Source organism: Camelus ferus, chromosome 32 (assembly GCF_009834535.1).
Source record: "Camelus ferus isolate YT-003-E chromosome 32, BCGSAC_Cfer_1.0, whole genome shotgun sequence".
In the NCBI taxonomy this organism is placed as follows: Eukaryota; Metazoa; Chordata; class Mammalia; order Artiodactyla; family Camelidae; genus Camelus; species Camelus ferus.
This window is the reverse complement of record NC_045727.1, coordinates 11,607,798-11,635,535: the sequence shown is the minus strand read 5'-3', so window position 1 is coordinate 11,635,535 and position 27,738 is coordinate 11,607,798. Positions and strand designations below refer to the sequence as shown.

General features: G+C 56.5%; 1 protein-coding gene and 1 long non-coding RNA gene across 7 annotated transcripts in view; one reads left to right on the top strand and one right to left on the bottom strand.

The window, feature by feature from the left end:
• The first annotated feature begins 229 nt into the window (after positions 1-229).
• ADORA2A (adenosine A2a receptor) lies at positions 230-17,329 on the top strand. 6 transcript variants are annotated; one of them, XM_032471448.1, is made up of 4 exons: positions 1,721-7,119; positions 8,456-8,551; positions 9,018-9,581; positions 15,627-17,329. In XM_032471448.1, the coding sequence occupies exons 3-4, from the start codon at positions 9,259-9,261 to the stop codon at positions 16,531-16,533; spliced, it is 1,230 nt and encodes a 409-aa protein (XP_032327339.1). In that variant the 5' UTR covers positions 1,721-7,119; positions 8,456-8,551; positions 9,018-9,258; the 3' UTR covers positions 16,534-17,329. The 6 variants fall into 6 exon arrangements, with proteins under 6 accessions (XP_032327338.1, XP_032327341.1, XP_032327342.1 ...); XM_032471449.1 differs by lacking the exon at positions 1,721-7,119 and adding an exon at positions 7,153-7,978; XM_032471447.1 differs by lacking the exons at positions 1,721-7,119; positions 8,456-8,551 and adding an exon at positions 230-500.
• Positions 12,714-27,738, bottom strand: part of LOC116660902 — a 41,627-nt gene continuing 26,602 nt past the window's right edge. The window contains exons 4-5 of the long non-coding RNA XR_004316550.1: positions 14,123-14,199; positions 12,714-13,174 (exon numbers count right to left, since the gene is read on the bottom strand). This is a non-coding gene — a long non-coding RNA (uncharacterized LOC116660902). The remainder of the gene's footprint in view (positions 13,175-14,122; positions 14,200-27,738) is intronic.

The window sequence follows — 27,738 nt, the reverse complement described above, 5'->3', positions numbered from 1 at the left end:
CGGGGCCAGACTCAAGAAGGGAGGGCAAGGCTAGTACGGCGGGCTGAAATTTCTCCTTCAGGAAGTGGGGGGGGACACGGAGACATTTGAGGAGGAGCAGACACAGGGCGTTTTCCGGGATGGCACAGGGGCACCGGCCCCGCCTAGCGCGGATGAGGACGGACATCAAAGCCCCGGGAGGTCCGGAGCCAGCGGCAGGGGCAGCTCTGGGGACTTTCAGTGGAGGAGTGTGGGCCCGGGTCCCAAAGGGGGAGACTCGTCGACGGAGGGTGCGGTGCGGGTGGAAAAGGCCGTAACTGACGCGAGAGCCGGGAGGGCGCGCTGCGGGACCGCGGCCGGCCGCCCTGTAGCCCTCCGGGCCTCGGTTTCCCCGCACGGCGGGGCGGGGCGAGGACCGCGCGGGTCTGACAGCCGCCTGCAGGGGGCGCCCGCGGGCGGCGCGGCCGGAGCTGGAGCCCGAGCGGTCGCGGAGACAGCGGGAGCCGGCGCGCGAGCGGCAGGTCAGTGGGGTCCCGGGTCCGGGGTTCCCAGGGTCCTGGGTGGGCGGCCGGGCGGCGTGGGGCCGTCGGAAGCCGCCGGGCCGGGAGGGTGGGCGCGTGGGTCCCCTCCCTCAGGTGCCCCGCTGCTCCGTCTCTTCCCGCCGCCCCGAGAGCGAGTTCGCGGGCCGGGGTCCGAGCCCTGCCCGCGGCGGCGGCGGGTGCAGGGGCGGCGCAGGGGCGGTTCAGGCGCGGCCGCCTCCCGAAGCCCGGTCGGGGGGCAGCGTGCGGACCCGCTGGGCCGCCCCGACCTGGACCGGAAGGTGCGCGGGGTAAGAGGGGAGGGGAAGGGGCGAGAGCGCGGCTGCCCCAGCGGCGGGGGCGGGAGCGTCGCGGGCGCGTCCGGGGCCACGGGCCGCCGGGCTCTCCGTGAGCCCGTGGCCGCGTCCGGGCCGGGCCGGGCCTGAGCAGGGCGGGCCGGGCCCCGCGGACGAGGACTTCCACAGGTGGAGCGGGCGGGCGGACAGCCCGCTGCTACGGCGAGGCTGGGTGAGCCGACGGCGTCCCGAGCGCCTGGGGCGCGGCGAGAAAGCGGAATCGAACGCCGGCCGAGCGCAGGAGCGTCCTGGGGGCAGTGGTGGCGGGAACCGGACTCAGGGGACCCAGGGGAGGCCGGGGGACGGGCGGGACAGGGGCGCGCCTCGGACAGTGCTGGCCGTCCGCCGGGCTGCCCTGCGCCGAGGTAGGAATGGCGGGAATGGTGGCGGCCCTCGAGGGACTTGGCGCAGGGTGCCCAGGGGATTAAGGAGGGGCCCCGGCCGGCGGAGCAGAGATGTCCTCGTTCCGGGCGCGGCCACCGCGCTTCAGACTTCAATTTCCCCGACTGTACAATGGGAGGAAGGCGGAGGCCGAGGCCTCCGCGGGGGAGAAGAGAGAAGCGAGAAGTGGAAGGCGGGTCCCCACCCCCTCCCCCCGGACTGGCGCTGTCCCCGGGGGAGGACTAGGCCGGCCCCTTGAGCCGGCTCTCCCTCCCCATCCCCGGCGGCACCCAGGTCGCTTCCACTCGCAGTGCCTGCGCTCTCTTCCCTCCTGGAGCTCAGGCTGCCCTCCCCTCAGTCTCTGCTGTCCAGCTGCTGAGGACTCCCAGCCTCTGCACCCTCCAGAAGACCCTCTACGTCACCCCCATGCCCAGCCAGGGCTGCCCCTGGGGGTCCTGGCCCTGGGGGCCATGGTGGAGAATTCTTTGGAGCACAGCGGGCCAGGGAGGATGTGTAGGGGCTGCCTCATAGTCCTGCTGGGGTTGGTCCCGGAGGCCTTGGGTGGGCTGGGAAGGCTCTGCCTCGTGGGTCAGGCCTCCACCCCAGGTTCCCATCCCACCTCCTTGCGGTTCCCTTGGCCTCGAGGGTCTCCCTGGCTCTCCCAGGTCCTGGCGTCCCTTGGGCCACTGCCCCTCCCTCTGCATCCCCCCAGAGCAGACCAGGTTCTGGGCTAAGCTGTCTTCCCTGTTCATTGCCTCAGGGAGGCTGAGGGCAGCTGAGACGTGACTGGCAAGAGGCAGGCTTTGGGCCAGCAGGGCTTTGGGGGGCTTGTGCGTTGCCTCCCTCATGCTGGCCTGGGAAGTGCAGGTTCCCAACCACACCCTGGTCCTGCCCCTAAGAGTCCACAGCCTGAGACGGCAGTGGCTGGCTTCAAGGGCAGCCCAGTGGACCAGGAATTTCAGTGCAGACCTGGGTTCTGGTCTTGATTGACTCGCTAGGCAGCTCACTGCTCCAGCAAACCCATCTTCTCATCTGTAAAGCAAGCATGGTGGTGTGAGTGATGCTTAATGTTCAGGGTTGTGGTGGAGAGTAAATGAGATGGGCATTGACTGTGGGAGTTGAGGGTGACCAGAGGACAGGCTAGAGTGTGTGCTTGAGCTGGGGAACCCCAGAGGGAGGCTGTTAGCCTTGCAGGGTTGGGGGACACAGCGGATCCCTATTGGCAGAGGGAGATGTGGACTAGCGTTGCATTGGGAGCAAGCATCACACCCTGCAAAACTCAGGGCCTCTGGGTGGCTCTGGGCAGTGTCTGCTGTGTGGGATCCCAGCCCCTGGTGGCTCTCAGCAGTGATCTGAAGTCCTTCAGCAGCTCTTGCTCCCACTTAACTTGCCTAATTCCTGAGCCACCTGACTCCCAGTGAGCTGGGACTGCCACCCAAGCGTCTTGTGGGGTCTGGTTTGTCTGCTGCAAGGTGTGCACATGTGAGAGCCCAGGGGAGCATGGCCAGGAGGAAGGCAGAGGCTTGAAGGACAGGCTGAGAAGAGGTTCCGGTATGTGTGTCGGGGAGCCTGAGGGGACCATTAGGGTCAGGTGCTAAGTTGGCAAAAGGACGAATTCGAGCCCCTAGGGAAGGGGTCTGGGTCCAGGGAAGTGTTGGCGACCACAGAAGGGAGGTGTTGCCCCATGATCTGGAGGTTGGAGGGAGCAGTGGAAGCGTGGTGCCTGAAGAGTGGGACCCTGGAGGTCCGTGCTGGGCCTGATAGGGACGGGAAGTGGGGAGTGGGCAGGAGCCTCCCAGAGACTGCTCACCTCCTGGGCAGGGCTGGGGGCTCTGGATGGTGGGAAGGGGCAGTTTAGTAGCAGAGGACCCAGCTCTTGCCCACAGAATCACAGAAGGGTTCCCCAGGGTGTGGAAGCCATGGGGTCCCAACAGGGACCGGAGGGGCTGGATGGAGGGGAAGAGCAGGTGCCCTCACTCGTGCATGGGGAGGCGGGTCAGGAAGGTGGGATGCTCCAGATTTTCAGGACCCCCTCAGGCCTTCTCTGACATGCCCGTGAGCCTCAAACAGGCTGTGGACTTTGCCTGGAATCTGCCCTCCTTTCCTCCCCATCCTCCCAGTCCAGCCCCAGCAGCCCCTCCTCTGAGAACCTTTCCAGATCCCTCTGGCCCACACCTCCTTCTAAAGGACAGGTCTGTCTCAGAAGTTGCTGCTCCCTTCAGCGCAGCCGTCACCTGGAAGAAAGGCTGCCTCGGTGTGCCACGGAGGGGCGCTCAGTGCCACTCTGGTGCCTCCCCTAGTGTCTGGGCTTGTGGTCTCTGCCAGAGACCCCCACAACTGGTATCTTCTGCCCATCTGTCACAGGAGCATTCATCTCTGGCCCTTTGGTGGCCTCTGCAAACCATGAGCCAGGTACGAGGAGCCAAGTGGGCCAAGGAGCAGAGGCAGGGCTGTGCTTGAGCTGGTCTGTCTGACCCTCTGGCCCTTTCCCTTCAGCCTCCAGGGCTGCATCATTGAATCTGTGTCCCAGGGACCCCAGAAGTGGGCCCGCCCCCTCCTGTCCTCAGTGGAGCCAGCCCCCAGGAGTCCCTGGGGCCGTGCACCTGGCGCTGCCCCTTCAGCAGGCCAGCCTTTCACCCACCAGGGTCTGTGTTCCCAGGGCCACTGAGAAGCGTCCCCCCATCTTGTCCTCTGCAGGCATCATGGTGCCTGTCATCCTGCCATTAGAGGGTTCACGTGAGGGAGGTGCCATCTCGCTGTGGCCTGTTGTACCTGTGAGGAGCTGCGGTGCAAAGGGGAAGCCTCTTGCTCCGCGTCTCGGGGAGTGTGAGACGGAGCAGGACCTCACTTGGGTTCCTTCCGACACAAGGTGGGGCACCCGGCACCTGGTGTGTGGAGAGGCCCCTTGGAGGGGGTGTCAGGTGAGGTGGCCACCTCAGTCTGGGAGCCGGCAGCCTCTCTGGCATCTGGCCTGGACACGAGGGGATGGGAGGGGGATTCTAGGCCCCCAGTAGGGAGAAGGGCGTTGGCGGGCCCGGAGGCTGCTCTAGGGGCCGGGCTCAGTGCAGTGAGCGGGCCCTGAGCTGCATTCCTGCCCACGTCCTGCCCCCAGGCACTGAGAGCAGCAGCTGCACACTTAAGGGGCCGTAGGGGAGGGCACACCGCTGGGACCTGCCTGGGGACCGCAGGCCCAGCCCACACTGAGTTCCTGAAGCTGGAGCCACTGGCAGCCCTTCAGGGAGGGAGGGAAGAGGCACCCCCCTCAGCAGATGCTCACCTCCAGGCAGCGCCCGAGGACACTGCCCCACCCGAGTGCCGGGTTTGGAGAGGGGCTCAGTGGGTCCTGGGGCCCTGGGGTTTGGGAGGCTTGTGCCCAGGCCAGTCATGGCAGAGCCAGTGGAGGGCTTGTGGCTGGAGCTGAGCTGCCTGAGTTCAGCTGTTCCTCCACTCTGAGTCAGGATGTCAGTGCTCCTCAGTCTGCCTTCCATTTCTCTCAAGTACCCCCCCATAGACGGTCTGAGAATTCCCCAGGGCCGTCTTCAAACCCCTAGCTGTCCCAACTGTGTGCACACCATGTCACGTCACTTGTGTTCATCTCAATTCCTGTTTTCATCTCCAGGATTCTATACTATTTCTTGCTCATATTTGCTGGTTCTTGTTTTGTTTCTGCCAGTCATTCTCATTCTGGCTTATGGATTCTGTTTCTTTATCTCTTTGAAGATCCTAACTGCCTTTGAAAGGTATCAGTAGATTACTCTATCACCTTCAGCTCTTCTGGAAGGAATGAATCATATTTTACACTGCTGCTTAGCCTCCGTTTTCCTCCTGTGCTTTGAAATTGTGGCTTTCAGGCTCCTCTTAGGTGGGAGCTAGGTCCTGGAGGCGGGGAGTGACCTGCATACTGGGGCAGCAGCTGGCTCTCAGGACAGTCTCCTGGCGCAGGCTTGGCAGGTGGCACAGAGCTCCCTGCGGTCCGGCAGCGGGGATGCTGCCTGGCACAGAGTACGTATTTGGAAACATTTGCTATGAGGAAGTAGTGGAGGGTTCTCAGGCTGGGAGCCCAGGAACAGGCCCAGCACGGCTGTGAGAGGTCCATATCCCTACCCTGGTCTTGGTACACTGCCCATAGCTGCTCCCAGGAGCAGGTGTGCAGGGTCCTGCCTGGAAGCTGGCGGGCACCTCTGTCCAGCAGACTCTGGGGGGTACAGCCACCATCTGGACATGTGTACAGAAAGCCTCACTAGTGTGACGTACAAGGAGCCAGGAAACTGGTGGGTTTGATTAAATCGCATTTTAATTAATGTGGCCAGGCCGGTGGAGGGTGAGGAGGAAGCTGGGAAGAAGCGGCAGTTTTGAGTGACTGCTGGGGAACCCGCGGGGCTGTTCTCTCAAGGCTTATTTAGCACGTTGCCCAGCATGTGACCTAGTCTGTATGGGACAGCTTCTGCCCTCTGCCCTGTCCCCAGCAAGGGACAATCATACGGAAACATTATATTAATAGTATTTAATTTCCCCTCCTGGCTAGCAACAGATGACTCAAGGATTAATTAGACAGAGCCAACAGAGGGATAGGAAATTGCCAGGTTGTGGCCCCGCCCCCAGGCCCCTCCCCACGCCTCCAACCTTCCTGTTGCTCTTAGAGGCCTCTGAAGGGAGGGAAGCAGAGAGGGGCCAGGAGGCCCCGGGAATCTTCCTGCTGCTGCTTTCCGAGGGCACTTCCCCAGCTCCATTCCGCCCTTTCATGCTCGTGGTGAGGCTGGGAGGTCATAAGTCTCTTTGGGCCTTAGATCCCTCATCTGTAAAGCAGGGTTCATGGGGTTGGCTGATGAGAACACAGACGACCCCCAGAGCCCCTGCACCCTCATTTCCTGTGCTCCCAAGCAAGCCCCACTATTGAAGAGGGTTTGGAGAGGAGTCCAGGCAGGTAGCCCTTCGGAGAGCACAGGCCTTGACGGCGCGGTGGTGGCCGGAACCCAGTTCTCCCCAGCTGGCTGACTGTATGGTTGATTCCCAGTTCCTGTCAGTGACACATCAGTAGCTTGAAACAGGCCATGAAGGGAGCATTTATATTGAAAAAATCTGGCAAAGGCCACAAGTTAGGGTGCCCCCAACCCTGGGCTGACAGCTGGGAAGCTCCGACCTCCTCCTGTTCTCCTCCCTGCCCTGCCTGCCTCACGGTGCCCTGGGCGCCACTGACGCGCTTCGCTTGGGGCTGGGAGATTCTAGTTTGGTGATACCCAGGCTGTTCCTGGGGCCAGTGAGCCTCACCCTGGGATGTGCTGGCAGCAGCTGGTGGGGGGACCTGCAGGAAAGCTGTAGAAGACTACTGGGGAGCCCGATGTGCAGGGAGGCAACCTTTTAGGACCTAGCCAGCCCGGGTGCATTAGGTGTGTCTGGCTCCTTGCAGGACTGACATGGGCAGGAGGGTCTACTGCATCCAGGGAGACCTGGATGGGCACCCCAGCCTGGAGGACAGCAGGAAGGGTGTTGGTGCCAGGTGCTGTAGACCTGGGAGCCCACAGTACAGAAGGTTGTGGGGAGACCCTGAGAACTGGGGGGCTATAGGCAGGCACTCGGGGCTGCCAGGAGACCCTCACTGAACAGAGGGTTGGGTTAGGGTCCCCAAATGCCCTTCCATGCCAGGCAGCCCGGCTCACGTGGAGTCAGCCCAGCATTCAGGGTAGGTGCTAGTTGGGGGACCCCATCAGTAGGGCTCTGGGCAGTGGGGCCACACAGCCCAGCCTCAGCTCACAAAAATGTACTTCTCTGAGTCAGGTGGATCACTGGCGGTCCCACCTCATCTGTCCCCAGCAGAGCCCTCTGAATCTGGACGACAGACTGGGGCTGAGTCAGGCTTCTGGCCTGGGCTGTTGGCTGAAGCCAGGGTAAGGAGGCTAGCAGGGCCTTATGAAGAGGCCAGGAAGGCGGGGGGGGGCTCCCTGGTGGTGAGAGGCAGGGTCCCCGGGGCTCGCCGGGCCTGACTGGCCAGTGGCCTACTGGTGCTGGACCTGGGAGACCCTTAGATAGGAGGCAGGTCTGGGCCTGCCACTTCTCTTCTGCAGAAGGAGGACAAGACCCTGGACACATAGCCCCTGTGATCAGGGTGCCCCTGGTGAATGCTGCTCTGGGCCGCAGGCCGGGAGCATTGTGTAGCCAGGGATGGACCAGGAGACTTGGTCTGCCCTGCCTCCATCAGTGACGTGCTGTGTAAGCAGCTGGCTGGCAAGCGCCCTGTGCACAGCAGGGGTTCAGTGGGACTTGTTTGTGGCCACGCCCCTGCCAGGCCTGGGAGAAGCCCTCAGCTGCAGGAACCCCTTAGGTTCTCAGGGGCCTCCTCATCTCTCTCCTGCTCCCTGGTGTTGGGCGCGCCCCTCTAAGCCTCCTAGTGGGCACAGGGATGACTCTCAGGTGTGGCTGCAGCCCGCGCCCACCCAGCTCCAGCCGCCTGAAGCACATAGGAGTTAGAAGGAAATGGGGTTCATACATCACCTCCTGGATGGGGGGGCCTGGCCCTTTGAATACAGCCAGGGACCACAGGCGACCTTCTCCCAAGGCTACCGGTCCCACTTGATCCCTCGGGTCCTGGAGGAGAGGCAGGATGCAGCCCTGACCCCACAGCGAGCGGCTGAAAGGCAGCTTCAGCCTCTTGTGCTCAGGCAGGCAGCAGACACTGCCTGTGTACACCTGGGCCTGGGGCAAAAGAGGGGGTGGACTTGGCCTGGGGGACACCGCCGGGCAGCACAGGTGAGTGTGACGGGGGGCAGAGTTGGTGGGGAGGGGGCCCTGGGCTGGCAGGGGGACAGAGACTATTTCACAAGCTTGGTGGGTGGGTGTCACTGGGTGTTTGGGCTGGGGAGACTAAGACTTTTCCTTTTACGGAGTGTCACTAATTCTTTACATTTCTAGGACATTTTGCCTCTGGGGGAGCCCTTTCAAGCATGTTTATTTTCTTCTCATAGAATTGTGGGTGAAAACAGAAATGGCCCCCAGAAGCTATCAGGGTCCAACCTCTCCAATGTGTCAGTGGGGAAACTGAGACCCAGAAAGGAAAAATATTCTTGCTTGCAGTCCCCCAGCAAGTCCTGGCTGAGTGTACCAGCCAGGCTGAGGAGCAGGCTGGGGAGCGGGCGTGGGTGGAAGGAGTGAGGGGGAGGCTGCTGCCCCGCCCAGATGTGCAGTCAGCTGGCGGGGGCTGCTGAGGGGTGGCTCCCTTTGTGCCAGCTCCAGCGCCCTGTGCTCCAGCACCACCAGTGAGGGCAAGGGGGCTTGCCTGCCGGCAGTGGAAGACAGGACCAGACATCTACCCGATCCTTCCAGGTTGGAGCTCTAGGGGCCCCTGGGCAGCTCCTTTGTGGGCAGCATAGGAAGGTGCTGGTGGTTCCCAGGAAGAGCTCTGGGGGTGCAGCAGATGGAAGCAGGCTGAGAGGGAGAGGTGGGTGGCCCTGGGAGACCCGGGGGTTAAGGAGGCCTTTCCAGGATGGAGGGTTGTGGGGTGGTGGTGAGCTCAGGAACCTGGGAGACAGGCAGGACTGCCACAGAATGCTTGAGGAGCTGATGGGGGGGCCATCACAAGTAACTTGACTGGAAGTTCCCGGCTTCCCCGGAAGAAATGCAGAGACAGGCTGGTCCCCGGCCTCTGTTAGGGGTGGGAAAGGCAGGGTGCTGCGGGCCAGCAGGTGGGCTTCCGGCTGACACCTGGCCTGCGCGGAGGGCCGCCCCGGAAATCTGCAGCTGTGCCCCGCGGCTAGCGGTCCAGCTCCTCACAAGGCTTCTCCCTTGGCAGGTACCTCAGGAACTCAGGCCGAGCTGAGCCAAGATGCCGCCAGAGCCCCTGGAGAGGGCCTGGCTTCTGGAGGCTGGGTTGAAAAGGCCCTAGAGGCGGCCCCCCGTTGGCAGGGACGCTCCTGGCTCCTGTGAAGAAGGGGCTCAGGGCCTGGGCAGGGCCGGCAGTGCTGCAGCTATGGACCGTGAGCTGGCCCGGCCCGCGTCCTTGCTGACCCCGCCCGGCGGCGGCTGTGCCCACCATGGGTTCCTGGGTGTACATCATGGTGGAGCTGGCCATCGCTGTACTGGCCATCCTGGGCAACGTGCTGGTGTGCTGGGCTGTGTGGCTGAACAGCAACCTGCAGAACGTCACCAACTACTTTGTGGTGTCCCTGGCGGCGGCCGACATTGCTGTGGGGGTCCTCGCCATCCCCTTTGCCATCACCATCAGCATGGGGTTCTGTGCCGCCTGCCACAGCTGCCTCTTCTTTGCCTGCTTCGTGCTGGTCCTCACGCAGAGCTCCATCTTCAGCCTCCTGGCCATCGCCATTGACCGCTACATCGCCATCCGCATCCCACTCCGGTGAGCTGGGGGTTGGGGGCTGCCCCATGGTCTCTTCCGTGGCATGCCTCTTGCCAGGGGCCACATCTGTGAGACAGCTGCCTGTGCCAGGGTGAACTTGGGGTCAGGGTTTGGCCTCATGTCAGTATGTTGAGCTGAGGACCGGGCTGTGGAGCTCAGTCTGGGGCTGCCCAGGGCTTAGCATGTGGCCAGCATCCATGCCACTCCAGCTGATCCCTGTGGGCACAGGGCACACTGGCCTTCCCCAGGCTCCCCCAGGCTATGTGGTTGAGGCTGCCATGTTTTGGCTGTTGGCAGATGTGTGTGGCCAAGGCCTGGTGTGTGTGCCTGGGCGGTTCTTCACAGAGCGTGATGCTGAGGCGGGGTGGCTACCACGGGAAACCACAGGAGCTCAGAGCTAGAAGCCTGCCTGCCCCTCCCGGCTGGCCTGCAGTTTGCACATTAGGAAAATGACCCAGAGAGGGGAAGTGACTTGGCTAAACGCCCTGGTGAGTCACTTGGGCCTCTGTGCAAATTCTGTGCTCCTCAGTCACCAACTGCTCAGGATCTCGAGACAGCTGGGGACTGGTTGGAGGACTGGGGTTTTTATGGTAAAACTTTTGTGAAGTGACTTCAGCCATGTATTGTGTAAATGAAGACTGTCCCTGAGGCTGAGTTCACTTAAATGCAGCCTCCACCTCCTGCCATGGAGGAAGCTAGAAAGTGTCCCTCCCCGGAGGGCCTTCTGCCCTATCTCCTTGCCTCTCCAACCTGGAGCTGGGTTCCACAGCCTCGGTGGCTGCAGGCAGGTCTCAAAGGATGCTGTGCCCCGTCCAGCAGTGAATCCTCTGAAACAGGTGGGGGCCTACCTACAGAACAGGCCCCACCAGCCCCACATGGCCTGAGGGTGCCTTGGCCAGGAGTGGGGACAGGCTCGATAAGCAAGAGGAGATTTGCAGTGTCAAACCCAAGGGGGCCCTTAGAGGTCATTTCCTCTCATCTTTTGGATGGAAAAATGAGGCTCAGGGGAGGCAACCAGCCCCCAAGGCCACACAGCAAGCTGGTAGCAGAGTCGGGACTGGGCCTGGGAAGAAATGTGCCTGCTGCCCTCTGAGCCTTCGGTCTCTGGGGAGCTGGTCTCTGTGTGGCCCTCTGGGACACTCTGTGTCTCAGGAAAGCCTAGGACCCTTGTCAAAAGAGAAGGGCACTCTGGCTGGCCTAACAGAGGGCCAGCCTTAGTGGGCAGAGCAGAGCTCACTGAGGGACAGCTCAGAGCACAGGCCTGTGTGACGGCTCCCAGGTGGACTGGCGTCCACGCTGTGGCCAGGCTGAGGGTGGGCTGAGCCGGGCTAGCCCTGGGGGAGAGCAGAGGCCTTGCTCTCGTTTTCTTCCCAGATTCAAGGGGCAGCGGATTTGAGGGAGAGAACAGGCCTGCTGGTCTCAGTAGAAAGAGCCGCTGCTTCTTTTTCTCCTCTCTGTTTTCTAGGAGTCAGAAGAATGACTCCTCAAAGCAAAAGGAAGGACTTGATTTGTGACTCTGGAAAGTCAGCTGCCACCCTCTGGGCCCATTTCCTCATCTGTAAAGGGGCCAGGTCTCTGTCCCTTTGAGCTCACAAAGGTGTTTTGAGGGTCCAGTGAGTGGACTAGAGTGACAGTGCCCTGAGGAAGGGTGGCAGGGTTGGGTGGGTGGGGACCCAGCTCCTTTTGGACCTGGCACTTCCTCCTCAGCCCCAGCTGCATCCTCGACTCCCACGACCTTCCAGAGCGGGACCTGGCTCCACCCAGACCCTGGCCGTTTGAGCTCTGACTGACTAGGCTTTGGAAGGGTCAGCCTGGGTCTCTCGGATCTGGGAGCCGATGGGGATGACGGTGATGAGGATGCTCACCCTCCCCCGGGGCAGAGCGCACCACGGCTGCCAGAGGATGTCAGCGCAGCATCTCCTTTGATCCTCCCGGCCAGCACTGTGGCCAAGCGGATGTTATGACCCTCTTGTTACTCATGGGGAGGCCAGAGCAGGAGAAGGAAAAATGCCTCCTGATGTGGGGGCTCTAGGGCCCTTCCCGCAGCTCCAGACCCCCCTGGGTCCCCCCACTTCCTCTTCTTCAGGGGCCTGGGCCTGCGAGGGCTGAGGAGGTTGAGGTGTGTGAAGGTGTCCTTGGGGGCTCTTGACAGGGAGATGGCCACAAGGGGTGACCGGATGGAGGCAGACGGGAACCTGGAGCCACCCCCGCCCCGCCCCGCCGTCCCCTTCCAGCTGGGAATCAGCTCCCCTGCGTGTAATTTCCTGCTCCACTCAGTAGGTCCATTCGTCTGCTCTGAACTCTGGCCTCTGACCTCTGCTCTGGATGCCTAGTCCCAGGCCTACACCATTCATTTCTCTTCTTTCCTTTCCCTTTTTTTTTTTTTTAAAGAATTTAGTTTTGAAAACTCTATGTGCTCCTTCCAACTGCAGGGACCCTGCTGGGCTAGGGCTGGGCCTGCTCAGGAAGTCAGTGAAACAGAAGCCTGGCCAGAGGCAATGATGGGAGCACTTCAACTCCCAGAGGACAGGAATCCCAGGGCGAGAGAAAAAGGGCTTTTTTTTCCCAGGGGAATGTCACACCCCTTGTCTGTCACATTGGCCCCTGGTGACCGCTTGCTCTCCTTGGGAAACAGGCCTCCTATGGGCAGCAGAGTCCTGTGTGGTGAGCTGCCCTGGGGTGGGGGTGGGGGACAAAACCTGAATATTCTGGCTTCTAAGGAGGGCAGGATCGGGAGAGAGGACTAGGGCTCCTGGAGGAGGTGACACCACGGGTCAGTGGGGTTGGAGGTGGGTCGTGTTCAGATGGGCGGCATGTGTTGGGGCAGGTGTAACAAGACGGGGCCAAGCCTGGGCAAAGGCCCCAAGGAAGGAATGAGCACGCAGGCTCTGGGCCAGGAAGAGGTGACAGAGGAGAACAGGCCAGCAGGGAGGGTGTGACACTGGCTCAGGCCTAACTGTGCCAGAAGTCTGACTTTCACCCGTGGGTCAGTGGCCCTTCAATTCTTGGTTACTGAATCCTTTGGACAACTTAGGAAAGCACCACCTTCTCCTGATTATAGGGCAAAAATTGTGGTGGGCATTCTTGGATCATAGGGTGAACCCCAAATGTGAGTAATGGGGAGCTCCAGGAAAGGGCACCCTGTGAGCTGGAGGACATAGGATGCAGAGGCACCTTCAAATGTGGGGGCTCTGGCACTGGCTTCTTGGATACCTCTGGGCTCCTCAGAACAGCAGAGTGTGATGCTGGATAGCCTTGATACCCCTTCCACCAGACAGTTCATGTCAAGGAGTGACTGCCTCCATCACAGACACAGCTCAGGGTGCTGCAGCACCAGGCTGTGGCCTGGCCATGGTTCTCTCGGGCCGTATGTTGACCCAGTCCCCCGAAAGCCTAGATCCAGGGCTGCCAGCCTAAGAGGCTGTCTTTTGAATAACAAAATTAATCTGTTTGGTGTTTGTTTTTTTTAAAATAATACCCACATGTACTAAAACATCAAAAAAGAAGAAAAGAGTATAGGGAAGAACTGTCGTCCTTGCACCATCTCAGTTCCTTTCCTGGAAGGCAGCGCTGGGAGTCTTGCCAGACGTTCTCTGCACACACAGACAAGTGCTATCAATGTGTCTGCTGTTTCTGTCCCCACGAGGGGCTTCCTTTACAGAATGCAGTGGCAGACATCCCTTCATTGGTTTCCTCATCTAAACACAGACTACTGGGCAGAGCAGGGATTTTTCAGGGAGATCCCCAGAAGCCTTCAGGCTGGGTGCCGGCTTCCTCACCAACTCACTCATTCAGTGAATATTATTAAGCCCCACTCTTCCTCAGCAGCTCCACCTCCGTGACTGCCTGGAAATGCAGGCTAGAAGGTTGCTGCTGGAGAACAATTTGAAAATCCCCAAAGCAGGTGGCCTCCAGGCCCTCCACCCTCCGTGCTACCGCTTGTTTCTTCTTGTGGCCCTCAAACGACAGGAAGCTGACCCCTGCCCGAGGCAGCCAGTTTCCCGAGGGATGAATTCACTTACTGAGCCACAGTCCACTGTCCTGTAACTTCCACCCACTGATTCTACATTCTGCCCTCCTGGGACAGTGCTCCCAGGCCCGATTCTTAGTCCCATCTTACAGATGAGGGAACTAATGTTCAAAGAGGCACAGTGACAAAACATGGCTAAACACGAATGCACCAGCGCGAGAACCCAGAGTCTCCTTTGCTCAGGAAAAATATCAACATTAAAAAAGAGCCTCCTGTTCAACGAGATTATATAAATTACTATTTGTAGAGTACTAAAAACTGCCTGGCACAGAGCAAGTGCTATATAAGCATTAAATGGCAAAAAAAAAAAAAAACAAAACAAAAAAAAAAAAAAACCAGCCTCTGACCTCAGGTCTGAGGCTCCAGAGCAGGTGGGGCGGCGCAGGCCCTGTGCGTCCGGGCAGGAGTGCGCAGGGGTGCGCCCTCCGCCTGCCGAGCCTGGTGCAGGCGCCCGACCCCCTGGGAACGGCCCTGCCCAGCTACCACGTGGATTCAGAACTGACCAGCTTACCTTGGTCCAAGTTGCCTCTGGACTTCTGGAATGTCCATGGCAAGTCGATTCCTCTCCTTGGGCCTCAGTTTCCCTACCTATACAATGAGGGAGTTGGACTAGGTAAGAGGCCAGAGTCCATTAGGTTCTCCCCCTCCTCCTTAATTTGAATTAGTTGACAACGACTAACCTTGGGGATTCTGCCCAGCAAATCAGCTCCCAGCCCCTCCTGAGAGCTGGCAGCCCCGGGCAGCACGCAGCACCGTGGTGCGGGTGGGTGGCTGAGCAGGGTCCGCTGCCTCCTGCATGTGGTCAACACCTGCCAGCCTGCCACGTTTGTGACCTGTAGGCCCTTGTGTTTGCTCCCCCATGGACTGTTTTCTCTGGATACTTACAATTCTGGAATTAAGCATGTTTTTCCTTGATACTACTGTGTGTCCCTGTCTCAGTCTCTGCTGGCAATGCAGAGATGGATACTGGGAAGCCTTGGGAGCTCAGACTGGGTAGCAGTTAGCTGACCTTGAGTAAGAAACTTCCCAAGAAGGTATCTCACCTGAACTTGAAGGATGGGTAGGGTTTACTAGGTAGAGGGGAGGGCAGTCTGGTGTTGCCAGGATCAAAACCGTTAAACACAAGGTCATCCCTCAGACACTGCTGAGGTCGCCTTCCTCAGTCAGGGAGATGATTTTTTGATTGCCTGTTCTCATAATAAAATCTACGCCACCTTTCTGTCAGCCTGGGTCAGCTTCTGGACGAGCAGAGCAGGCCACTCACTGAGTCTCAGACCTAGTCTGACTCTCTAGAGGACTGAGTGATTTTGGACAGATTACTTGTTCTCTCTGGACCTTAGTATCTCATGCAACTCCTTCCTTTTGAATGTTAAGGCTGTATATAAATGTTAGTTAAGACAGACTGATCTCATCTCTCTCCAGTGCTGTGGGTGAATTTGGAAGGGAGAGAGGGTATCTCATTTGGCCTGGGACCTCCACCCCTGCTTTACCCACCTGTGCCGCCTCTTCTTGGGGGCTTCTGGAGACCCTAAGTGGTGAAGGAAGAGCATGGAGCACAAGAGATGTGAATCACCTACACGTCTGATCTGCCCCCAGCCAGTGACTACCCTCCTGGCCTGTTCTCACTCTAAAGGGAAACCCATCCTGGCATTGACTAAGCCCAGCAGGGAGGTGATAACTTCCTCCCTTCCTCCCCACCAAAAAATCACTTATTAATGCCCTCAAACCAAACTAGTTAAGTGCCAGGACTACTAGTAATACTAGTCAGTAATGATCTGAACATCTGTGCAGTGGTCTCCCTTTTCAGGGCACCTGCTCTCCTGTTACCTCCTGTGAGAAAAGGCAAGGTCTGGAGCTCCCCTGAACAGAAGAGGATACTGAGGCTCAGAGGCAAGAAGTGGCTGGTCCAGGACCTCACAGCCAGTAGACGGGGGACGGGGTACTGCTTTGGGTTTCTGACTCTTGGCTTCCTAGCCCTGGTTCCCAGGCCTCTGATGCTGGTCTCCTCTCCGCAGGTACAATGGCTTGGTGACCGGCACGAGGGCCAAGGGCATCATTGCGGTCTGCTGGGTGCTGTCATTTGCCATCGGCCTGACCCCCATGCTGGGCTGGAACAACTGCAGCCAGCAGAGGGAGGGCAGGAACCAGTCGCAGGACTGCGGGCAGGGCCAGGTGGCCTGCCTCTTCGAGTACGTGGTCCCCATGAACTACATGGTGTACTACAACTTCTTCGCGTGTGTGCTGGTGCCCCTGCTGCTCATGCTGGGCGTCTACCTGCGGATCTTCCTGGCCGCCCGGCGCCAGCTGAAGCAGATGGAGAGCCAGCCTCTGCCGGGAGAGCGGGCTCGGTCCACGCTGCAGAAGGAGGTCCATGCTGCCAAGTCGCTGGCCATCATCGTGGGGCTCTTCGCCCTCTGCTGGCTGCCCCTGCACATCATCAACTGCTTCACCTTCTTCTGCTCCAAGTGCAGCCATGCCCCGCCCTGGCTCATGTACCTGGCCATCATCCTCTCCCACACCAACTCCGTGGTGAACCCACTCATCTATGCCTACCGCATCCGTGAGTTCCGCCAGACCTTCCGCAAGATTATCCGCAGCCACATCCTGAGGCGGCGGGAGGCCTTCAAGGCAGGCGGCACCAGCGCCCGGGCTCTGGCAGCTTCTGACAGCGACACAGAGCAGCTCAGCCTCCGCCTCAACGGCCACCCCCCTGGGATGTGGGCCAACGGCAGTGCCCCCCAGCCCGAGCGGCGGCCCAATGGCTACGCCCTGGGGCTGGTGAGTAGAGGGAGTGCCCCTGAATCACAAGGGGACATGGGCCTCCCAGACGTGGAGCTCCTCAGCCACGAGCTCGAGGGAGCGCGCCCAGAGTCCCCCAGCCTCGAGGGCCCCCGAGCCCAGGATGGAGCAGGAGTGTCCTGATAGTCCACTGGGTCTGCCCCTTCCAAAGGAGGGGATCGTTGTCTTGCTGGCTGGCGGAACCAGTCACGTTTGGGAGGAGCGTGCATGTGCCGGAGACCCCTCTCGTGGCTGGTTCCCACTTTGGACTGAGAGCAGGGAGCCCCGGCTGGAGCAGCATGAGGCCCAGCAGGAAGGCGATGGAGTCCGAGGAAGCGGACGTTTCATGCTGGGAGGCGCTGCACCAGGCCAGGGCTCCAGCACCAGAGCACCTGGCTGGTCAGGGCTGGTCCCCAACTCCGGAAGCACCTGGACGTGCCACCGTGCCTCAGCAGAGCAGCTGTGGCAGAGCAGGCTGGCTGGCTGAGGCTGGGGAGACACACCACCCGCCCCAGACTTTCCAAGGGTTCAGGAGCTGCTGTGCCTGGAGGTGACGTTTGACTTTTTTTCCAGGAGAAAACATAAGCTGTGTGTGAGGAAACCCTTTGTATCTTCTTATCTTTCCTTCCTGGCTGCTGGGTCTGTTTAGGTCCTGCTGCTAACCTGGCACCAGGATTTGGCCCAGGGAGTCCCAGGTGCCCTCTCCTGCTGCCGCGCGCTTCCCACGCGAGGTCCCGCGACTTGTAACAGCGGTGTCAGGGCATGGTCGCAGGGGAGGGAGGAGGTCGGGGCTGGCCAGCACAGGGGAGCCCAGGTGGCTCAGAGCTGCCCAGGTGGAGGCCCTGTCTAACCGCCTTTCCTTCTGAAGGGAGTGTTGTTGTTTTTTTTCCCCTGAGATAAAGTAAAAATGAGCCATGATGTGTTTTAAGCTTGTCGCAAAGAGAATGGTGTCTGAGTTCCTTTCCTTACCCCACAGCCAGGCCTGGCATGCACATACGTGTTGCATGTGTGAGAGTGTGAGCATATGTTCAGACGGAAGACCTGCCAGTCTGCCTGCCTGGGGTGGCAGGGGCAGGGGGTGGCCTCCCCGGCTCCCACCTTCCTAGGGGACAGGCTGCTGGGTTGCACCAAAATCCAAATGTTCCTGCACAGCCCACAAACCAGCATCCCTGTGAGAAGGGATGTGCGGGGAGGGGCGCTTTTCCTGCTGTGCTCCCCCTAGAGTCCAGCCCTAGGCGTCCCTCAGTGTGGGGACCAGGCTCCTCCCTCCCTCATCACCTTCCTACCTTGCCTTGAGGAAGATCTCTTTCTCTATTACTCTCAGAGCTGTGCCTCACCTCCCCACTGCCCTGTTTCCCCCCCTCAGCCGAGAGGCCACAAAGGGCTCTAAAAACAGAGGGAGGGGTGGCTAAACTGCCCTCCCCTGGAGTCATCCCTCCTCCCACTCCTGCAAAGAAACCCATAAGGAACGGGTGTTTCCGGCACTGACACCGGCTCAGAGGCCCCTTGCCTAAGGAGGTGGTGCCGTCCTGCTGTGATGGAGAAGTCTGAGGCCCAGGGGAAAGTGAGCAGCCTGGCCCAGCCCAAGGGCCAGTCTGGGTCTCAAGTCTGGCAGGCACGCTCCCGGCAGAGGCAGGGCAGGAATGTTAGCACTTCACAGGTAATCCTCATGCAGCCCTGGGAGCCTCATTTTACAGGTGACTAAACCAAAGTGAGACTAAACCCCCTCTAGAACAGAGCGGTTAAGTGCTTGGCCCAGCTGCACAGCCAGTAAGTGGCAGAAGTGAACTTAAAACCCACGTTTGCCCACTGCAAAATCCGTGATCTTTTTTCCCCCATTAACTTATGATGAACTACTTCAACCAGACCAAAAAATACGAAATAGCACCATGTTCCCACCACTCTGCTCAAGAAATGAAACATGACAGCCGACCCCTTCCCACGTTACTGCCCTGCCTCCTGCACCTGGATTTCGTTCTGCTCCGCTGCTCATCTTTATACCTTTACTACACAGACGTGCATGTGAGTGTCCCCAGACCAACACAGGTCTGTGTTAGCGATCTTTCACCGTCACGTCTCTCAGAGGTCATCTGGACCGACTACGCACTGTGAAAAGCACTGACGCCTGAGCCGTGGCCTTAGACACTGGGTGGACCCAGGCACCAGTAACCCCCAGGGGTTCTTCTGAACAGCCAGGGTCAGAACGACGGAAACAAACGCACAGCCCAGCCCTGTCCACACGGCTGCCTCCTCCTTCCTCCACACTTCGGTCTGCGCGGGCTGCGGGCACAGGAGTGGTCTGGTTTGTGCCTGTGGCAGCCAAGAACACAAATATTGTTGGTCCTCACGACCAACTCATGGGGAGAGGCCACAAAAAGAACCACAAAAGTAGGGAAGGAAGGAACACTGTCTCTCTAGCCTTTTCTGAGGCCTCCAGGGAGCAGAGCTTTGAGTGCTGGGCTACACAGTACAGGCTTTGGGCTGAGGAAGGACAAAGCCAGGACCTCAAGAAAGGCTTTGGTACAACTGAGCCCTAAGCCCTCTCAGGCCAGCCCCTAGGCCGGCTCTGGAGCCCAGGCCCACGTGACCCTGCCTCTTGGGTCCCCAGGGGACCCAGCGTCCCATCACCACACACTCTGTGCAGGCTCCCACTTGAGCGAGGCTCGCATGTAAGCGCACGTACACGACACGAAGAGATGCACGTGTCATCCTGGCCGTGAGAGAAGACGGGCGTGCACGTGAACACATGCGTGGGCAAAGCCCACCTCAACAGGCGCAGGTGCCCGCAGCAGCAGTGAGGCGTGAGGCTGGCCGGCCCTGTGGGGTGGACGCGTGTCTGCCCTGGGCCGGAATGCTGAGGGCACTACCGGGGCTGCTCCGAACCCTAAAGCTCTGTCCTGGGGCCCCTCTGCTCTCTCCCTGCTCTCCCCGAAGGGCTGAGGGTGGACATGCAGGCCTGTCCCGAGCGCAAGGATTCCCTCACAGAACCCGTCCTGGTGAGGGTCCCAGCCACCAGCCATGGCAGGTATGGCCGGGACCCTCGCACGCCTGTGAGCAGAGGCTGGGCTCATCACTCACCATGAGGGGCAGGCCCTCCAGAAGACTGCCCCTTCCCCTGGAAACCCTACCTTTGCAGCTCTCCCCACTTCTAATAAGGTTGTTTCCTCTGGGAAGACTCACATAAAACACTGGGTTCCCAGGAGCCAGCTGGGGGCAGGGAGCGGGGAAGTGGGGATTCCATGGCTGAGCAGAGGCTCAGTTCCACGCGCACTGACCAGCGGCCAGGCTCTGGAGACAAACCGAGGCCGGGCGGGGATGAGGGGCAGCCTGGGAAGGAAGAGGAGATGAGAGAGGCCGCCCCCAGGATCTACCAGGCTGGGACTTGGTACCCCAGAGCTGGAAGCCCGCCTTCTTTCCAACTGGGATAGAGAAACAGGGACCCAGGGGGCTCTCGGAAGCCAGCTGCTCAGGGAGTCGGAACCGTTCGGTTCGGTGCACCTTCCCTGATGCCTGGGGCCTAAAGAGAGGCTGGTTGGGACGGCACTCCCGCCCAGAACACGCTTCTGTCCCCTTGTATCATGCAGGCTCCTGGCATAGCCAGTCCCTTGGGCTGTCGCCATGTGGGCACTCTCCTTCTGAGCGCCTGTGTTGGACCCAGCCGCTGCGAGCACGCTGGGACACCCCTCTGCTGACGGGAGAGGTTACGTTGTGGGGACAGAACTCGGGGACCTGAGTTGGCTGTGAGGCAAGTCTGTGCCCTTGTGACTAAAAAGTAGAGAGTACTCTTGCAAGAGTGTCAGATTTCGGCCTCCCCCTCCGCCCCACACCCACCCCTGCTCTGTCCTAAGGCACCCCTCACTGTGCTGTCACTCATCATTAGCAGTCACTGTCACTGCTGGGACGGCCCCTGTCAGGCTGTGGAGCTGGGAGGGGGCGGGAGAATGTCAGATGACTCACAGCCTCAAAGGAGAGGGCTGGACACACAGAACACAGAGCCCAGGTGTGGAGGCACCTTCCGGGATGCTCTGGCCCCACCCTTTCTTTTGCTAGAGGAGAAAACGACTCAGGAGAACTTCCCAACAAGCCCCTTGCCTTCCCACTAGTCAGGCTTGGAGAGGGTCTGGGCTCCGGGAGAGGCCAGGTGGAGGGTGTCAACACGAGGCTGGGCAGGCGATGGCGTGATGAGCCAGTGTCCTCTAGGGGAAGGCTTTGCACACCGCCATCCATGTTTCTTTGTCTCGTCCAGGGAAGCGTGTGTGTGTAAGACAGAGAGAGAGTCTGAGAGATTTTGTAGAATCAGCCATCTGCACTGGCAACTAATGACCAGTAAGCTCTCAGAGGGGGCTTCGGTAGGAAGGATGAGGCTAGAACTTGAGCCCCATCTCCTGACTCTCTGTTCCTCTCAACCCCTTAATGAGCACCTGCTGATGACTGCTGGGCCTCAGGCAGTGGACGGGGTGCACAGGTGCAACAACCAACTAAAGAAAATTAGCCAGGTGCAGTCAATCGGGGCAGTGGACAGGGAGAGCCACCAGCAGGACACAGGCTCTGGGAGCTCAGAGCAGGAAAAGGGCTCATCCGACAGGGGAATCAGGCAGCTTGAAGTGAGTTAGTGTTTCAAAAGCCAACGGTCAAGTCGGGGCCGTCTCTTCAAAGTGTTTGTTACGAGATACGGGTGAGAGGGAGCTGAGATGTGTGCCTGATTTACATCAGCCCACACAGGATTATGCCACCCATTTGCAGGCAATTTTCAAGTTAAAATGTTGTCAGAGGGTTGTCACAGTTTTGATCTTTCTTTTCTGTTCTTTCTCAATCCACCCACATTTTCTAGTTGGGTTGGAAAGGAGAAAGAACTTGGTTTGGATTCAAGGGTTTGGGGAATCGTTAAAGTTAGACAAGACTTTAAAAAATTGTCTAGTTTTCTCTCAGGAAAATTCATGCCCAGACCCCAACATCACAAATGTTGTTGGACGCAGAACTTCTTGGGGGACGAGAGAGACCAGGACAGGCAGTTTATCTAACCTCAGGCTATCTCTTGGGGTTTCAGCTTGACTCACTTTTCTGCCTCATTCAGAGATGCCCCTGCAGCTCCTGCCAACCACCACCCTGCTTCACCGAGCTCTGAAGGCAGGGTCAGCACCAAGTTCAAACGGTGGCCTTGCCGCTGACTTCTCTGATTGTGGGGAAGTCACTGTCTGAACTGCCATGCCTGCTTTTAGATAAAACAGATAATAAATGTGAAAGTGCTCTGGAAGGTGGATGTAACACAAATGCCCAGCCACTGCCAGATAAAGAAGCGTGGTGAGTGTGAATTTAAACCAGGCACTTGGAAGCCTCTGGTGTCCGTGGGGGCCAGGAGCTGGGTGTGGACACTGGTAGATGACTTGGGCAAGGGACACTGACTGTGGATCATTTGCTGTCTTCAACCCCAACCAGTCCCAAATTCTGGAGAGTTAAGGCTTATCAAAGAGGGAACAGAGAAGGGGTATAGTAAACGTCTGGGCTGACAGAATCAAGATTCAAAATGACCTCGGGGGTCTGGACAGTTAAAACTGAGCAGAGATCATTGTAAAGTCCTGCACTGAGTTTGAAAAACCAAATGTGCAGGGAAAGGTGGGAAGAGTGAGACCCAACTACCGTCAGTTCATGTCAGAACAATGACCGTTTCAGTTGCTAAGGTCCTCGGTGGCTAACTCTGTGGAAAATGCCAGAGAAAGAAGCGGCTGCATGGCATCACAGTTAACAGGAGCCCCGGGAGCTCACAAGGTCCCGGGGTCCCGGCTCAAGGCAGGAGGCTGGTGCTCAGTTCTCAACTGAACAACCACAGCTGATCACCGACAGAAGTACCTTACGAGGACGCTCTGGCCTCAAGAGGGGAGTCCCTCTGTTACACCAGGCAGGCTTAACAAATGGCCAAAGGAAGGTGCTCAAAACAGGGAGGGTCTGGAACCTGCGAACGGTTGGAGGAAAGGGGCTGGAGAGGACTTTGGGAGAGCCACGGCAGCAGGTGTGCGCATCACAGAGGGAAGCAGCTTGACAACCAGCCTCAGTAGGACAACCTGGGGCTCCCAGAAGTTCTGGAGGAATAACTACAGTTCAGTTTGAGGCCACCAGGCTGTAAGAACTGGAGACTCCTCCAAAGGCCCTTAGGCCTCTCTGGCCTGCAAGGGGCCTGGGCTTCCCTGGGAGCCTTTGAGGGGCCTCCCCTCAACTTTGAGGACATAAGGCCAGATAAGAGTGGCTTTTCTTTCTCAAGATCCTGGGAGCCCAAATAAGCACTAGGGGAAGAAGACAGGTGATTGGGAAGAGGGAATGACAAAGTATAAAAAGAATAAAGCCATCCCTGAATCAAGTTTATGGATACAGGTGAGGAGCAGGGACCAGGTGTGGACTGAAAGAAATCAAAAGTGCCCAGTGCCCTGTACGCACGGAATTCACCCACGGCCTGAAATTCCTCCCACAGGAACCACCTGTGGTGATAGCACTGCTGCCCCAGCTGAGGCGCATCGCTGTCTGGCGGCAGTAGCATATGATGTATCGAGTCGGCATGTGGACACCTGGGGGAGAAGCTTGAGGAGGCGGACACAGGGTAGACAAGGTTTCACAAAGCCCAGAGTTAAGAAAACTTTGCCAATTTACCAAGTACTCTACGCAATGAGAGCCCGAGGGCGAAGTACGGGAGGGTCCTCACCCACCGCCTCCCTACCCCAGCTCCCCGATGCCACTCCTAACTTCCCTGATCCTTTCCTTAGCTTCCAATATTCAATCTGTTGCACCCTGCTGATTCCTCTTTCCAGATGTCTTCCGCATCTGTTCCATCCATTCTGCCCCTCAGAACCCTCCAAAAGTCACGGTGTTAGCCGAGGCCTCATCATCTCTCACGCACCTGGGTAAGCTCCAGACCAACCCCTGCGTTTCTTTTGACCAGAATCGACTCAGCCCCTGCAGTCACATTACCCTTCCCACAGCTTGCCTCCGACCTGGCCCCGCTTGCCCAGAGCAGTCCGTGGGCCCTGCAGGCACATCACATAAGCCTCCTCCTGGAAGTGCACTCAGGCCGCAGCTCTGCTCTGCACCCACTACCCCCAACCCCAACTGAGCCAAAAAGGACAGCTCCCACCCTCCTAACCCATTCCCTGCCTCTCCCTTTTGGGGAGGCCTCTGCTAGGAATGCTGTCCCTCTGATCTCCCCTACTTTCAATATGTCTCATGCTTCAGTGACCCCCCCTGAAGAGCCACCTCCTTCACAAGGCCCTCCCAAACCCTCTGCTGGAAGCCTCTCCTCCCTCCTCCAAGTTCCTTTAGCACTTGGTGCTGGTCCTGTGCACTGGAAGTTTGTCACCTACTTCTGGTAACATCTCTTCTTCAGCTAAGGTAGACCCAGCTGCTGGGTAATGTGCTGGTTCTCACCAGTGTATGTTCTGTCTCCCTACCTAGACCATAAATTCTAATCCCAACCATAGATTCCCAGAGAGTGGAGTGGGAATGGCATCTCCTCCATCCCAGGGCTGGGCGTAGTGAGCACTTGGTACAGCGTGTTGACTGGGCGTGGTGGGAAAAAACGTAGCCATGAAGTTGAGAGACCTGGGTTTTAGCTCTTTGCTGGCACGAACGGGTCATGTGACTTTGGATACAGTGGCAAGTTTCCTTCCCTGCAAAACGATGAAGCAGATGGACCATGCGAACATCCCTTCCAGCTCTGGCGCTCCGAGTCTATGTGACTGGGAACTGACCCAGCCCTAGGCCTGGCTAGGGAAGGAGCAAGGGAAGCTATGGACCAGCCCTTGGAGGGAGACAGGGAGAGGGAGATGAGGAGCTAATAGCTCTGGAGGAAGGAAGGACATGCTGGGCTAATGGGATAATTGGATAATCCTCAGAGCAAGGGGCTGCCAGGCTGGGGCCAGCTGTTAGAAGCAGACACAAATAGCACAAGCAAAACAAGGGCGCTGGTGCAGGAAGCAGCTTGCTGAGAGATATGGGGGAGGGGCGGTGATGGTCAGAGGGGAGGGGAGGGGATGGAAGGGAAACTGGAGCCCCCCATCCTGGGGGGTGTTGAGGTCAGGCCCTTAGGGACCCTGTGCTCTGAATCTGTAACAAGGATCCCATTTAGGGACCCTGGACCCATTCCCACATTAGGGTACATTCTTAGAGACCCTGGACTTACTCTGGCCTGGAGGGTGTCTCTCCACCAAGACAACCCTTAGGGACCATGAACCCCTTATCTCTGCCCACTGGGGTTTATCTGCAAATGGGCCGTTTGACATGCCTGTGAAAATATTGCTGGACTCATAAAATAACAATTTTGGATGCAGGTCTCAGGGTTCCCTTCATTTCAGGTTAATAAGTGAATCTGTCAGGGGGGCTGGGCTCAGAACAGAAGAAACCTGGGAGATGGCTTTGGTCTAGGAGTCAGAAGCCTGGCTTCTAGCCCCAGTCCTGCTGGGTCACATAATTCATGATGTGATTTTTCTGGTCCTCAGCCCATCCATTGGAGGGGGGAGGGGGACAATCAGCAATACCTTCCTGTGAGGCCCTCGTGAAGATAAAACAAGATCATGAATGGGAAAGTAACTGGAAATTTCTCAGTGCTCAGCCAAGTACTTTAGTCCTAACTCCGCTTCTAACTGTATGATTTTAGAAAGGCTATTTCCTTCCTCTGGGTTCAGTTTTTCCTACTGTAAGGTAATAATATCAAATGGGATGCTCTTTAAATTCCCTTTTAATCCTAATGACTCTAATTCTTGTAAAAACAGTCTGTTACACTTGTATACACTATAAGGAATGTCTGAGAAAGGAAAATTTATGGCCAATATTATTCATGAATTTAGACATAAAATACTTAATATTAGCAAACCATACCCAGCAATGTATAAAAATAACGTAAATCATGACCCATTAGGGTTTATCCCAGGGATGCAAGGGTGGCTTAACATTACATAATCAATGTTACACATAATAATAAATTAAAAAACACACCTCAATAGACACAGAAAATAATTTTGATTAAAGAAATTCAACATCCATTTATGTAAAAACTCTTAGCAAACTAGAAATATAAAGGTATTTTCTTAGCCCAGTAAAAAGTTGTTTTTCAAAAACCTATAGCAAACATCATATTCGGTGGTGAAATATTAGCAGTCTTCTATTTCTAGTAAAGACCAAACCCACTAAGCTATTCAATATGGTAGTAAAGGTCCTGGAGAACACAATAAGATATGAAAAAGAAAATAATACAAGACTGGGAAAGGAAATAAAGTTGATACTATTTGCATTAATTGCATTCAAAAATTTCTTTGGAGTATTGCTATACTAATGAGAGTTCATCAAGGTTGTTGGATATATGATCAATATGAAAAATCAAAAGCATTCCTATATGTCCGCAAAAACTATTTACAAATAGATAATTTACAATAGCAATAAAAACTAGGAGGTATCTAGGCATAAACCTAACAAAAATGCACAAAAGAGAAGACTCAAATCGATAGAGAATGTCATGTTCATGAATGGAAAGAGTCGATATTGTAAAACTGGCAACTCTCCCCAAATTAACTTGAAATCAAGTACAATTCCCTTAAAAATCCCAAGAGGACTTCTCATAAAATTTGATAATTCGGATCCAAAAAAATCACATGAAAAGAAAAAGGGTCCTTTTGAAGAGGTGAAAATTTGCCTTAACAGATACCTAGGTATAAAGCTTAAGCCATTGCAATAGGCAAATGGGCAGAGGCAAAGTGAACGGGATACAAAGGTTAGAAGCAGATTTGTCTTGCACGGGAACGTGTTATGTGGTAGAGGCCACGTTACAAATCACAGAAAAAGAACAGTGTTCATTGAATGGTTCTGAGACAATGGAGTTTCTTCATGGAAAGGTAAAACTGAAACAAAATAAAGGGGGTTAAAAAACTTTAATTCCTTTAAAAGCAAACATAAGAAAATATCTTTATGATCTCTGGGGAAAGAGAGATTTCTTAAAACACAAAGCAAAAGCTTTAAGAGAAAATGCTGCTAAATCAACTAACTTTTAAACTGCCTCCCACCAAAAAAAAAAACAAACCACTTCTAAAATGCAAAGAAAAGTTGCGGACTGGGAGAAGCTCTCCACAGTGCATATAATCAATAATCAGTAAAGAGTCAGTGTCCATAATATATAACTCCTGTGAAAATGAACAACCTGTTAGATAAACGGGTGAAATTCTGATCAGACATTTAGATGAAGAAATAAATGATCAATAAACATGTGAAAATGAGTTCAATCCCCTCATACACTGTTGGTGAGAATGTAACGTGGTCCAACCACTATGGAAAATAATATGGAGGTTCCTCAAAAAATCAAAAATGGCTTTACCATATATCTGCACTCTCATATTTATTCACTACAGCCAACCACAGATCCAACCCAAATGCCCGCCCACAGCCGAATGGATAAAAATGATGTGGTTTGTATATACAATGGAAAAGGAGAAAATCCTGCCATTTGCAACGTGGGTGGACCCCGAGCTCATCACCTAAGCTAGATAAGGCACACAGAGAGACAAGGACTGTATGGTATCACTTACATGTGGAATCTAAAAAAGTTAAAACTGTAAAAAAAAAAAAAAAGAGTAAAATGGTGGTACCAGGGGATGGGGGTCTGTTTGTATGAGGTGAGACTGATGTGTTAAGGGAAAAAACTTGTAATGAGTAGTAAATAAGACAGAGTTCTAGTGCACAGTGTGATGAATACAGACAATGATTCGCCTTCACAGATATAACTACATATGACTGTAATTATGTAATGTGATAAACACTGCGGCATCGACAATCATTACAATTCAAATATATCAAAGTAACACACGATACACCTTAAACTTACACAATGTTACATGTCAAATTTATTCAATTTGGGGGGGGGTAGGTAATTTGGTTTTTTTTTTTTTTTAATTTATTTTTTTAATGGTGGTACTGGGGATTGAACCCAGGACCTTGTGCATGCTAAGCACACACTCTACCACTGAGCTATACCTTACCCCCAAATTTATTCAATTTTTTAAAAAGTTTTAAAAAAATTTTAAAAAGAAGTTCAATCTCACTAGTAATTAGGGAACGGCAAATTAAAATATGTTTTGCAGCCGTTCACAGCCAGCCAATTGGCAACGATGTGAAAGTGTCAGGGGGGCCCAATCACATGATTAGAGAGTTAGGCTTTAAGCATGACCTTCAGGGAGAGGAGAGGGCTGGACACTGAATTCAGCATCATGGCCTGTGATTCAATCAACCATGCCTATTTAATAAAAGCCCAATGAAAGCAAAACTCTAGACAACAAAGCTGGGCTGAGCTTCCCTGGTTTACATACTCAGTGCGCACTGTCA